Source organism: Cydia strobilella, chromosome 24 (genome assembly GCF_947568885.1).
Source record: "Cydia strobilella chromosome 24, ilCydStro3.1, whole genome shotgun sequence".
In the NCBI taxonomy this organism is placed as follows: domain Eukaryota; kingdom Metazoa; phylum Arthropoda; class Insecta; order Lepidoptera; family Tortricidae; genus Cydia; species Cydia strobilella.
The window spans coordinates 2983705-2997609 of record NC_086064.1 but is presented as its reverse complement, the minus strand read 5'-3'; the positions used below and the strand labels follow the sequence as shown (position 1 = coordinate 2997609).

Here is a 13905-nt window from a genome sequence, read left to right as displayed (position 1 = left end):
CTAATGAATAGCCGTAAGAGTATTCAATAAAAGTACGAAAAGAGCAATCACAATTTTTAAGTTATGTAAAAGAAAAATATTTATCAATTTCTATAATCCATTTAGAAAGAGAATTATTTACTATATTTAGGTAGGTAGCTAAAAATATGTACATTTTTAGGTTTATTTCGAAGGTTCTATTAAGAACAAACTTTAGACTGTAATTTCTTGAGAACTATATATGAAATTGACTAATACGGCAAAACTTCCGCGAGGCACTGACATATTAAATATATTAAACCGGGTCACTCACTTATAAAGTCGATGATTGCTCGACATGTTTCGCTCCATAACGACGAGCATTTTTGACTTTATAAACGTGAGTGACCCGGTTTAATATATTTAATATGACTAATAGGGGTTTCGTACTTTGATTAATACCTTTGAATAAATGAATGAATGAGCTTTGCAGTTATTCATCAAGCCATATTTGGGAGATGCCCGATTCGAAACCAATTTGGCACACTGTGCTACGCTATACCCCTCGCGTGGAATCATGGTCCCTTTAACAGTTCCTACTAGTTCTTTTGGTTTCGGTTAATTCAAAAAATAATTCATGAATGTTGTTACCGTATTTTTATAACTTAATGTGCTAAACATCCAAAATATGTCTGCAATAATTTTACGTGACAGCTAATAAACATAAAAGTGAACTGTCATAGGGAGCATTATTGGACGACAGAGGTATAGAAAACTTGGCTGTACTTTTAGCGGCCGCGTAGCTCGGAGACTCGGCAGTCTCCTCTGCCGCGCCCCCCGGGAACTGTTTTATATAATTCTTATAAAATATAACAAGTGTTCTGCGTTTTTATGTCAGCCTGGTAGCGAAGAGATATTTGGGCTGTTTTTTTATATTTTGATAAAATTTGATAAGTTTGAAGAGCTGGGCGGAATAAGCCCAAAAAAAATTTATTTGTGTAATTTACTTTTGAATGACGAAAACTCCGTACGTTTTCGTAACTTAGAGGAAGATTTTGTACGACATACGGTAAAATAGGGCTTAAATTCTACAGAATAGGGAACTATATCTATTCACCAAATTTTATCAAAAACTTAAAAAAAAAAACAACAACAAATTAACAATCGGCTAATAGTAGTAAATAGCAGGCCATGATTGACACTAAAAACATCCAATTATTAGCACTATTTTGTAGGAAAATCACCACTAATGCCTTCATATAAGGTTGAAGGGTGCCGACTAAAAGTTCAAACTGAAATATTTGTATGAAATTCTCAAAAAAACACTTAGCTAGCTTACTATACCTCTCGCGTCGAATGATGATATATTTTCTATAGACGGGCCATGCGCGTGCGCCCGTGAGGGACAGAACATACGCAATGCGACGAAATTAAAAACACGTTTTAACATTGCTGACAACATACCAAAAAACGACCTACGTAATTCAGTCGGGTTCATTATTACCCACCAGGAACTGGTGGGCAACAACAATGTCTACCGTTTTGACGTGGCATTTAGGACTTTTTAAAAGTAGGCAGATATTAAGAGGCCGGTGTCGATTTTAGTCGCAAAAATGTAAAATTGATAGATTTAGTCGGTGAAATTGTACACCGTTTGTTACCTAATTGAAATAACAAGTACTGGTTTCTATTAGCACGTCTTCTTATCTTACCTTTTATCAGATTATTTTTTTGAAAACAGACTAACAAAATTAGTAATGTTGGCTTTTTTGATAGACGTTTAGGTAAACGCGCGTAAAGCACTGATTTTGTCGCTCTTATTTGTAAATTTCGTAAAGTTTGGACGGCTAAACATGGTAATTTTGTATTACATATATCCTGTACTTGACTTTTATCAGACTACATTTTTATTATTATGACTTTGAAGTAGTGTAAATGAAAGTTAGACGAAATCAATTTTCTCCAGAAATTACTTCAAAACAAGTGACAATTTCTCTGAAAATCGACTTAATTTCAACAAAATTTTGATACTTAAACAATTTACTACATTTGCTGAAACTATTCTTATACATCAATTTGTATAATTTACCACCATAAATTTTTGATGAATTTTTAAAAACTACCCCTTCTTTTCATATATTACCGGTGACGCACGCTCGCGACCTGATTATTAAAAGGCAAGATGAGAAGACGTGCTAATAGAAACCAATACTTGTTATTTAGATATTACGTAACAAAACGTGTTTAATTTAAACGACTAAATCTATCAATTTAAAATTTTTGCTCCAAAATCGACTACGGCCTCTTAAAAGTGAGACTATGACAAGAACAAAAAATAATATTGCTTCGGTCTTTTCCAAATTGTCTTAGGGTACACGGAAAGAGCATGTCTAGTCACTAGTAACATTTTGAGTAATCGCGGTATTAAAATTTGGAACCATGTCAAAATGCATGTTAATTCCGCGACCAGGTCTTTTTTAACAAAAAAAAAAGTTGTGTTACATATATTATACAGTGGTAGCAAAAGATATAACTAATTCATTCCTTTTCATTAAGAGCCCTACATTTTGAAATGAAAATCTCATTTTCCGAAAAAAGTGACTAGACATGTTCTTTCCGTGTACCCTTCAAATATTCATGTCTGTATGATGACAGTTTAATTTTATATGGAGTAGCTGCCACCAGTGGGGGGACACTCCTCCTCTCGGGCAAACTCGGCTCCGTTCGGCTCAGCATTGCTCCGAGCAATTATTAGGGTTGGCACAACTTGACGTCCCTTTGCGTGCACGACCTCAGATAAGATAATGACTTGAATTTTGACAATCCTAAATAGCCGGAAGGGATAGTGCCATACATTAGAAAGGGACAGCACGATTCGACCCTGAATCGCTGTCATACTTCGGGTTTGTAGGAAGTGTTCTTTCTGTACGGTAGTACCTGCTGTTATTCTACTACTTATTCTGTGCTGCCACGTAAAAGGTTTGTAGACATTTTATGGAAGTCAGAAATTTTTATTTATAGTTGGTCAAACCAATTTGTCAGTCAGTAACAACCAGGAAAATTATATTCATCCCTTTCTTTTGGGTGCTATTACTAGTGTAAGAGAAAGATAGTATGATTCTCTCTGTCTATGTTTGAAAGGAGATAGTCCTTTGACAAACTATATTTACAAATGTAACATTTAATAAAAATACAGTAAAAAGTTCTTCAATTATTATTTAATTAAGTCCAACAAAAACAGACTTGTAGTAAATATCATGGCGACCATCATTCGAATCGAGAAGTAAAGGACTTCAATTTATTAGGTGTCCTAAGTTATTACCGTGCCTGTGACAGCTGTCAACCAGTACAATTTCAATAGGAAATATTACGCGAAACTCTGCGTAGGGGGCGCCACTAACACAATCAGTCACAATTTATAGTTCGTTTTTTTAGCATTAGAAAAAAGGTAAACAATCTTGACGTGTGTTTTTAATAAAAAAAATAATGAAAAACGCTTTTCAACATCAACATCAAACATTTATTCAGCAAATAGGCCACAGGGGCACTTTTACATGACAATTTTTACAAACAATAAAATTAACCAAAAGTTACAAAAACAATTACAAATATGGAATCAATAATTTAAAAAAAAATTGTTTATATTACAAAAGAAAGTTAAAGATCCTATATGATTTATAATTGTAACATATTTGCTGTGACTTATTTTTCAAAAGTATTTTTTTATAAAAAAGACATGTCAAGGTCGCTTACCTTCTTTCTAATGCTAAAAAAATTTAAAACTATAACATGTCAACCGCAAACGAGATAATCGGAATTTGTTATCTAACCTCTCTTTCACTCTTGCATATTCGAGCGATTAAGAGGCAGATAGCTGAGTTTCGATTTTCGCGTTTCCCGGTAGGCCCTATGTAAACAAACCGCCTTGATGTATCAATGTCATATTTTATTGTTTGTGAAAACTTGCCAAAACAGTTTAAGGCACAGTATATATACGTTAGTCTATGGTTTACGATGGGTGCTAGTGCTGTACTCTGGCGGCAGAACATTGCAGTAATACCCCCTATTGTACTGTGACGACAGCTATACTTTAGTGACAGATGGTTTTTATACATTAGATTTTGTATCCTAACACAAACAGAAATAAGGTAGAAACTTTCCCGCCAAAGACGTCAAGTGACGCGCGCGGCGACAGCCCAATATCAACCTTAGTGCATTCAGATAAGGTTCACGATACACGACAGGCGTGCCAAGGGGTAAAACTCACTACTTTAGCATGGTCAATGAGGGCTACCGCGTCTAATTACGCCGCTAGGGGCTAGTAAAAGTTACTCAGTGTAATCCCAAAACCTCCCTGGCAACGGGAATGCATTTATTTTTTAGCCACCGTACCTACACAACCTTACAAGCACCATGCCATAGAGAAATAAGCATAGAGTGCTCACTCCATACATCAGTTTTGTTACCAGATTGACTATTATTTTCGTAGCCGACATCTAGCATCAAGTAGCGGAATTATCAGTACTGCTACTCGATAATAGATGTCGCGACGAACGGAAAGTCTAATGCTCAACAATTTTCAGCTAATATTATAACCGGATTAACCGGAACTCTATTTTCAACTCCGTCTGCTTGTAATATTAGTTGTAAATTGTTGAGCAATACACATTTCGTCAGTCGCGACACAAGTGACATCTATTATCGAGTAGCAGTACTGATAATTCCGCTACTTGACGCTAGATGTCGACTACGAAAATAATAGTCGTTCTGGCAACAAGACTGATGTATGGAGTGAGCACTCTATGGTTACTTATTTCTCTATGGCATGGTGCTTCTAAAGGTTGTGTACGTACACGGTGGCTAAAAAATAAGTGCATTCCCGTTGCCAGGGAGGTTTTGGGATAATACTGTACAACTTTTACTAAGGGACTAACCCCGAAATAGCGAAAAAAAGTTCATACATTTTCTATGGGTTAAATATTTTTTTATCGATTTCGTGGTTGGTCCCATGTCCCATAGTAAAAGTTGTAAAGTATTATCCCAAAACCTCCCTGGCAACCTTTTAGCCACCCTGTATAAGATAAAAATTTCATGAACAAAAACCATCTGTGAATCACAAATCGTTACCAACGTGTACACACAATGAACCAAAAATAAAATCTTAGGACACCCCGTATAAACGTAGAAGTACAGCTGTCACACTCTAACACTAGTCCTTACCATATCGCTGTCCCTGTCGCTGAAGTCTTCGGGCTCGGCCTTCATCGGCTGTGTCCGTATGATGGCGTTCTTGGCCACTTTCAATTTGGTCACTTTCGCCCCCTGAAACGTTATTGTTATGTTATATGAGTCGAAGTGTAGTCAAAGGTCCTTTGTCGCTTACCATAAGGACGAGATTTGCTTGTATCTTTATAAGAATAACCTGTCAAAGCGTCGTTATGGCAAGCGACAAAGTGGGACTTTTTGCTTGGAAACGACACATATCTCTATTAACCTCCGTATAAGATGAATACAGTCTAAGGAAAAAACGTGCCTTGGAAATCAAGGAAAATTTTATTCTCGAATGGATGGCGTCCACACCTTTGGCCTATTCTCGGCTAGATGGCGTTGACAGTTTCGTTTGTTATTTAACAATTTTAACACATCAGTGAAAGAACATGGGTCATAGTCACATAAAAATAATAAATACAAATGTAAAAACACATTCATCCTTATTTATTTATACATTTATAGTTTTAATGGTGTGTCGATAGATGGCAGTAAATTTACTGTGACTACAAATACAAACCTTTGCCTTTGCCTTTGTACAAATGATGCGTTTTTCTCTTGTTTTATGTTTCTTTTTGTACAATAAAGAGTTTTGTTGTATTACTACTACAAAATTTACTATGTCAGTAACCCTTCATTCCCTCTATCCTATCCATTCTCTTTGGTTGCATTGCAGCCATTTTTGCAGTTTCGAATTAGGTTTTTTTTTTTCCATAAAAGTTCAAAATTCGATTTAATTTTGTCCTTGTAACCGTTCAAACCAAGAACGGCTAAAGTCGTCGTCGCCCACACGTCTGTTGAAGAATCAACTCTATACCCGTTGAAAGACGATTCAAATTACCTCTAAAAAGTAGTCGTCGTCACTAGAGCGAGCGGCGCGACGCGCGTCCTTCTAAAGAATTGTTGTTTAAACCTTCCTCTGCTACCGTCTGTTGAAGAATCAACTCTATACCCTTTTACAGAAGGCTCAATTTACCTCGAGAAAGTAGTCGTCGTCACTAGAGCGTGCGGCACGACGCGCGTTTTTCTAAAGAATTATTGTTAAAACTTTCCTCTTGCTACCGTCTGTTGAAGAATCAACTTTATACCCTTTTACAGAAGGCTCAATTTACCTCGAGAAAGTAGTCATCGTCACTAGAGCGAGCGGCGCGACGCGCATTCTTCTAAAGAATTGTTGTTAAAACTTTCCTCGTGCTACCGTCTGTTGAAGTATCAACTCTATACCCTTTCACAGAAGGTTCAATTTACCTCAAGAAAGTAGTCGTCGTCACTAGAGCGTGCGGCGCGACGCGCGTTATTTTCACGAATGGTTGTCTTGAAGAATCAACTCTATACCCATTGATAGAGGGTTGAAATTACCTCGAGAAAATAGTCTTCTTCACTAGAGCGGGCGACGCGACGCGCATTCTTTTCACGAATTGTTGAAAGCACTTTCTTCTTCTTGCTGTCGTCTTCGCCCAGCATGCGCTGTGAACATCAAACATTTATTCAGCAAATAGGCGACAGGGGCACTTTTACATGTCAATTTTTACAAGCAATAAAATTAACCAAAAAAACCGGCTAAGTGCTAGTCGGACTCGCGCACCGAGGGTTCCGTACTTTTGAGTATTTGTTGTTATAGCGGCACCAGAAATACATCATCTGTGAAATTTTCAACTGCCTAGCTATCACGGTTCATGAGATACCGCCTGGTGACAGACGGACAGACAGACGGACAGACGGACAGCGGAGTCTTAGTAATAGGGTCCCGTTTTTACCCTTTGGGTACGGAACCCTAAAAAACTGATGCATGGAGTGTGCACTCTATGTCTACTTAATTCTCTTTGGCTAAGCCTACTGTTGGTATAGTCGCCTTCAGATAAATCGGAGCGGCCAAGGTGTTCGCAGATATCTTACCAAAGCCTCTATTATCAATACTTTAGAGTGCGTGTTCAGATATGTTGAGCATCTTGGCCGCTCCGATATATCTGATAGCGACTGAACTATATTGAGAGCCACCTCACACTAGCGTCTTGAGAGTTGACGTCTAGTCAGCGCTATGCGTCGCTGCGCAATTGCGCCAAAGTTGCGTCAAACAACAACCCTAGAATTGAACAGATGCTCGGGAGACGCTAGTGTGGGGTGGCGCTGACAGTCTAAACTTTAGACTTTAGACATTAGACTCTAAAGCAACACTACATGAATGAGAAAACAACGTGGGATTAATTTTGATTCGAAATGATTAATTATTTATTAGGTATATTTGATTAATGATGAGGAAATGGATAATCCAATGTATATTCTTCTTTTGTTGTTATTTTTTTACATTTAGATTTTATTCTAGAATACAATGTTTCTTAAGCCTGACCAGGAATATATAATCACGCGCCATGTTGCGGAATATCATTGGAACTAAATTTTTAATACTAAACTGAACTGTCGCCACATACATGAGAAGAACAGCGCCCTCTTGACAATGATCATATATTTCTGGTCGGGCTTTAGTATTTTTTATAAAAAAAATTAAGTGTCTAATTCTTTTGGTTGAAAATGGCACATATTATCCACCATTCGTAAGTGCTTGTTACTAGGCCTACTAATAAAGTATATTTGAGCTTGAACTGGAACTAAAAGTGTGGTATTTCCCTGAAAACGTCACATATTTTTGACCTCAAATGTATAGGATACTTACCAACAGCTCATCTGTGTTGTGGCCATCATCGCTGTGCTCCGAGTGCGAGGGTTCGCTCTCTTTGGGGTCCTTCTTCACCAGATCGTTGAATGCATCCTGTGATCAAATTTTATTTTATTTATTAAATGCACTGCAACAAATGGCCAAGTCAATGGGTACCCGAAACCGATCAAGCGTGAATTTATTATGAAAATAAAATGGGGCATTTTCTATGAAAAGGGAGCTATTGTCGATGGCGCTTACGCCGCACAGCGTCGCGCGGCTTTGTATTTGAAAGAAAGAAAGAAAGAAAAGACATTAGATGATCAAACGAACTTCTCAAGCGAAGTTCGATCACTATTATATGAGTCGTTTCATTCGAAGATATTACATTTACCAGGTAGTCCTTTAAACCTACAGGCGACTTTTGCACTATATTAAGAGACAGTCAATTGACTATTGAACTGATTTTTAGTTCATTCATTCATTTCCCTACCCTTCCCGTTCGTTCCACCCTCATAGTTGCTCATTATCTTTAGAGAAAACGCAAAACTTTTAAAATTTGGGGTCATATTAGGGTGGGAGGGTTATTATATCTTCGAATGAAACGACTCATATAATAGTGATCGAACTTCGCTCGAGAAGTTCGTTTGATCATCTATTATATTTCGTTCGTTTCATTCTTCCGATATTACATTTACCAGGTAGATGTTTAGTCTTAAAGTTTTGCTTAGGTGGAATGAAACTATAGATATATGTAAACACAAAATCATATATTTATTTTCACCTTTGACGTGACCTCAGTGGTCAGTCAGTCAGATCAGATATTAACATTTATTCATATTAATAAATCAACTAGTTATGATCGATAATCTTATCTAAGGATTGTCACTCGTACTCGACAAGCAAACAGATCTCGCAAAGAGTCCTTCATCCGATAGTGGCCTATTATAGAACCGCGCGAACGACGTAGACGCCGCGGTCCAGCCTGCGGTGCGGCGGATAGTGATAGTGTCGACGCTGGCGCCGGCGCCGGCGTGGCGCGCACTGTGCGGTGTGCGCGGTACACTGTAATGTCAATGCCACTTTTCGACAAAACATTTTTAATCCATCTGCTGATGGTCTGAGAAGTTGTAGGTCTATGTGGAGGTTTGTATGTCAATAACAAATTTCCTATACTATCAACTCTCTTATTTTTTGTTACTAAAATATAATCTCTAAAAGTTGTAGCAGGGCATATAGACACATTGTCTTTAAAATATGGAAGGAAGAGAACGGGTTGTTTTCTTCCGGCAGCTGATGTTTTAATTATGTCAGTAATTCCAATTTTGACACCGTTTGTGGAAATAACAATATTTTCGATTTTTATAAGCACTAATGTTTGAACCCTATGCGCTGTGCATATGGCCATTAATGTCACTAATTTTTTCGACAGTTTTTCCAGGCTTATACTTGTATTGGGATACCAGTGAGAGACACGATTTAAAACGACCCGAGGGTCTCATGTATGGTTATACTTGGGGCCGTTCGATCTTTGTTTGTACGCACCTTTGAGTAGGCGTTTTACGCAATCGTCCGAACCGACATTGTCTCCCAATAACAAAGATAAGGCTGAACGGTGACTATTCAGTGTGCCGTATGCACAATTTTTGTTAAATTGTTCTGTTAAAAAATAAAAATATTGACGATTTTGGGGGATTTAAAATTTCAATAGAATTAACGGTGCAAAATTGCCACCAGAGCTTATATGTAACTTCGTATTGTTGTATTGTTTTGTCGGAGAGTGATGCCAACATCAGTGTTATAGCCTCTGGCGGAGAGCCTCTTCGACTGAAGGACTGTTGCAGAGCTTCGCGACCCCCAGGGTAAGCCCCTTGTGTAGGGGATGGCAGTCCCTGTAATGGGAATGCAGCAAGTTTTTATTCGGATTGCGAAACATTATCTCCGAACTAAGAACCGCGGTTGCGATGGCCAATAAGGAAACACTATGATTCTATTTGGTTGATCGTCTAAGATCTTTCTAAGGCATTTTAAGATTAACGAAAAAAGGGGGAAAGTCATGAAAATATTTTTCACCCCCGTTAATCGTAAATGCGTCAACCGCTATCGCATCTGGGTCGGGTTTCCATGAAACGAAATTTTTGCAATTGGCATTGAAACGAGAAGCGAATAAATCTATTGTTGGTTTACCAAAACGTTGTACTATAGATTCAGACGCTCTGTCTGACAGTTCCCATTCGGTATCAGGGTTAACTATTTTGCTAGACTAGATCCGCAATCTTTTCTTTTGTATTTATATAATATGATGCGAAGATTAATATATTTCGCTTGTCGCACCATTGCCAAAATGTACAAGACACATCGTTTAGGTGTGGAAACTGTATGCCCCCATGCGGTTAATATAACTTATGGCGGTCGTGCTATCAACTCGCAACAAAATTCAAAGCTCTTTAATCCAAGGTAAACCGCCAGCAATTCCAAATAATTGATATGAGAATCCCGTTCCGAAGATTTCCACGTGCCGTTAACCTTACTATTTTTTTTTTTTTTTTTTTTTCAAACGGCACTCCAACCTGAGTTGGATGTGTCACTGTAAATTTCGAGTTGAAAACTGGGATATCTCATGTAATTATTTGATGTATAAACATCTAATATGGAACTAGAGGGTTTCATTTTGGCGTCAAAATTATCGTTATTTTCTAATAACTCGAAATATTTTAGCCTTTTTAAGGTTTTTGTATAAACCCAACCGTATTTTACAGCGGAACAGGCTGACACTAAAACTCCGATGAGTTGTGAACACTACCATTCGAGATGGTACATTTAGACAGACCTAGAAATTTACGAACCAATTGTGCGATTTTATTTCGTTTATCCTTATCGTTTAGGTAAGGCCATGGTAAAATTGTGGGTGTGAAAGTTAAACCCTAAAAATTTACAAGTGTGTTCTGGATGTAAGGAACCCTTATCGTAATTTATAACATATCCTAAACATTGCAATAGCTTTAAGGTTTCTTTAACATTATATAAGACATTCTTGAAAGGTATTTCCTATGCACAGAATGTTGTCCAAATAAATGACAGATTTGAGACCTCGAGATCTCAAATTAGATAACACTTTTTTTATTAATGTTTATAGATATAAGCAGATATGGTTTTGTCGAATCTATTGTGGCTAAAAAACCATTTTTAGGAATGAGTTTTGAGGCCGCCTTTTAAATTTAGGATAAAACGCTTTCCTCGGTTAGGTTTTAGGGTAAGAAAAACCTTATAGATATGTATTGGTTTTTGACTTTAGGGCACTCAGATATGGCTCCTAAATCTAACAGTTTTTGTATAGCTAATTTCATATCAGCTATTTCACTTTGTTCAAGCGTGTTTGATAGAACAAATATTTGTTTTACCTCCGAGTTAAATAGCCATATCTGACCCAATCTAAAACCATGTCGTTTTAGCCAACAGTAATAAAAATGATCGGCCGGCATGTACCTGCGTTACGGTGCCTGGGCACGTGTCTTGGCCGGTTGTGGAGCTGGAAACGTCCGCCTGGTGTAATTCGTCTGCCTGCGAGCACCTCTCCGCCGCCCCCCTGTTCGAAGCATAACGAGGGGGCGCTGACCAGTTTCCCGAGTACGAAGCTCGACTTGTCGACGGCTGTGCCGGCGCAGGTTTCTTAGGGGACGTTTTCTTGAGTTGGAGACCTTGTTTTTCAATGGTCTTCGCTGCCTTAATGTTTTCGGACAATTGATTACCAAATAGGGTGTCATCACGTTCTGTGTCTTGAATAACTTGCAAGAACGTCTTATCGAGACTAGGTGTGATGAGTTTTATGCGGCTCTGAGTAGATGACGCATGGAGGTCACACAGAATACGGCAGCCGTTGCTGAGGTGTTTCATAGCTTCGATTCCGTTGGTATCGACACATTTAATTAGAATATCCATGGCCCTGTTGACGGCAGCGATCCCGTGGCCGAGTTGTTGCTGCGTTGCAGCCAGATTTTTGTCTCGGTTCCGGACCATATCGGGTACGGCTGCTGAAATCTCCACGTTTAATTTTGGTGCTTGTAACAATCGACAGTTGTCGGGAACCAAATAGCCTTTTTGGATTTTATCTTTGGCTTCATTGGTCATACCTTTTTTTTGAGTAACGGTAACCAAAGTTTGGATAAATTATCGTGGATTTTTTCGGCATACTCGGGGGTATCCTCGGTCGATTCCCCGAGAGCCAGCAGCATATCCGGGTCGAGCTCGGATTGAGCTGACGACATGGGCAAATCTGCCTGATTTTCAGGTACAGGAACCCCGTTATTATGGTCCGGCATCGGCACATCACTATTATGTTCCGGTATTACGGGATCGATGTTTGGTTGTGGTTCCTGTATAATAGGATCATGAGCCGGTATGGAACCATCTACATTTTGTTCCATTACAACCTCTAAAACAAAAGAGAAGTGATTATTACATTTTATGAAAAATATTTTCTCTTGGGGGTAGGTTGAGAAAATATTTGTGTCGCAGAGTAACGCGCATCTACTGAAGACTGCGCGCATTGTTCTGCTTGTTAACATCGTTGGAGACTCGCAGTCAACCCCGATGGTTATATGATCATAGTTAGAGACTCGCAGTCAATCCCTATGTCGGCTCATTTTAATCACTTCTCAACACCAAATAATAAAACAAACAACTTACCTTCATCTTCCGATGAAGACGAATCATAAATTATCCGGTATCGTCTTTTATGATCTTCAAGACGTTTAATTTTTTCACGGTAATATTTTAACTTGTCTTTAGCTGTGCGCTTCGACATTTCTGTAGGTAATAATGTCGTAGCCGAGAAGCTAAAGGGCGCGTGCGCTCGTCGCCGTGCACGAAAAAAGAATGAGCAACTATGAGGGTGGAACGAACGGGAAGGGTAGGGAAATGAATGAATGAACTAAAAATCAGTTCAATAGTCAATTGACTGTCTCTTAATATAGTGCAAAAGTCGCCTGTAGGTTTAAAGGACTACCTGGTAAATGTAATATCTGAAGAATGAAACGAACGAAATATAATTATTGTAAAGACCTTCTACAAACAGCGCCACCTCAGTTACAAAAAAGAACTTACTCACTAAACACTTAAAGCTAGGTACAATGGTAGTTATAGAAAAAGGAGTAAGGTAAGGGTTAATGAATAACAAGAAATTTTGGCGCCGCTATAGTGGCTACAAAAGGACTCCACTCAGCATATGCTCTGGTATAAATAAATACCACAGCGCTGGTTTTCTGTGGCACCCCGGGCCGGAGGGTAGCTTAGAACTATTTGGGATAAATATAAAAATACAAATAATATAAATACTTACTATAAAGATACAGATAGGTTATAGATTCATGTAGGGTAAAATGTTATGATGGTAAGGGTAGGTAGATATTATTAGTATTATAGACATTATAAGAGGTAGGTAAAATAATAACTATATGTATAACTCTGGTAAAAAAAAAAAAAAACTAAGTCCGACGATTTGAGAAATCCATGGGACGCAACGAGCACGGCAATTGCAGGCTAAAAAGATATTTTTTAAATTGGAGTTTAAATGTGAATAGTGTCTTAGAGTTACGTATAGGCGGAGGTATGTTGTTCCAGCATTTCGTGGCAGAGTAGCGAAAACTGCCACGAAATGCTGCTATTTATATCGGAGCAATGTTAATAATTGCGTAAGCGACATCGACAATAAGGTCCCTTTTTATAGAAAATACCACAATTAACGATCCATGCTAATTATCTGGGGGCCTAGACAAGAAGCCAATCGTTTGTAATACGACAATGAAACGCTTTCTGTCTCTCTATCTTAAAGTCGTTTAACCTTTTCGACGCGATGTCAAACACAAAAGCTGTCACTCTGACGCCACGTCACAAAAGTGTCAAAACTGAAATGGAACTATATGCACATGCACGTAGGTCTATGTTGCTCTGTGACGGATTAATCCGTCTTTGGCGTTGGACCTGCGGTGCCGATATAGCCGTCATTGGCTTCCAAAAGGTTAAATCGT

At 38.3% G+C, this 13905-nt stretch overlaps 1 protein-coding gene and 1 pseudogene across 3 annotated transcripts in view; both read right to left on the bottom strand.

Moving 5' to 3' along the window:
* Window positions 1-13905, bottom strand: part of LOC134752147 (uncharacterized) — a 28475-nt gene that overhangs the window by 8415 nt on the left and 6155 nt on the right. For all 3 annotated transcript variants that reach the window (XM_063687741.1, XM_063687742.1, XM_063687743.1), the window contains 3 exons: window positions 7898-7993; window positions 6586-6693; window positions 5179-5280 (listed from right to left, as the gene is read on the bottom strand). In XM_063687741.1, coding sequence (XP_063543811.1) covers window positions 5179-5280; window positions 6586-6693; window positions 7898-7993 — 306 coding nt within the window. The remainder of the gene's footprint in view (window positions 1-5178; window positions 5281-6585; window positions 6694-7897; window positions 7994-13905) is intronic.
* LOC134752159 (uncharacterized) lies at window positions 9440-12923 on the bottom strand (annotated as a pseudogene).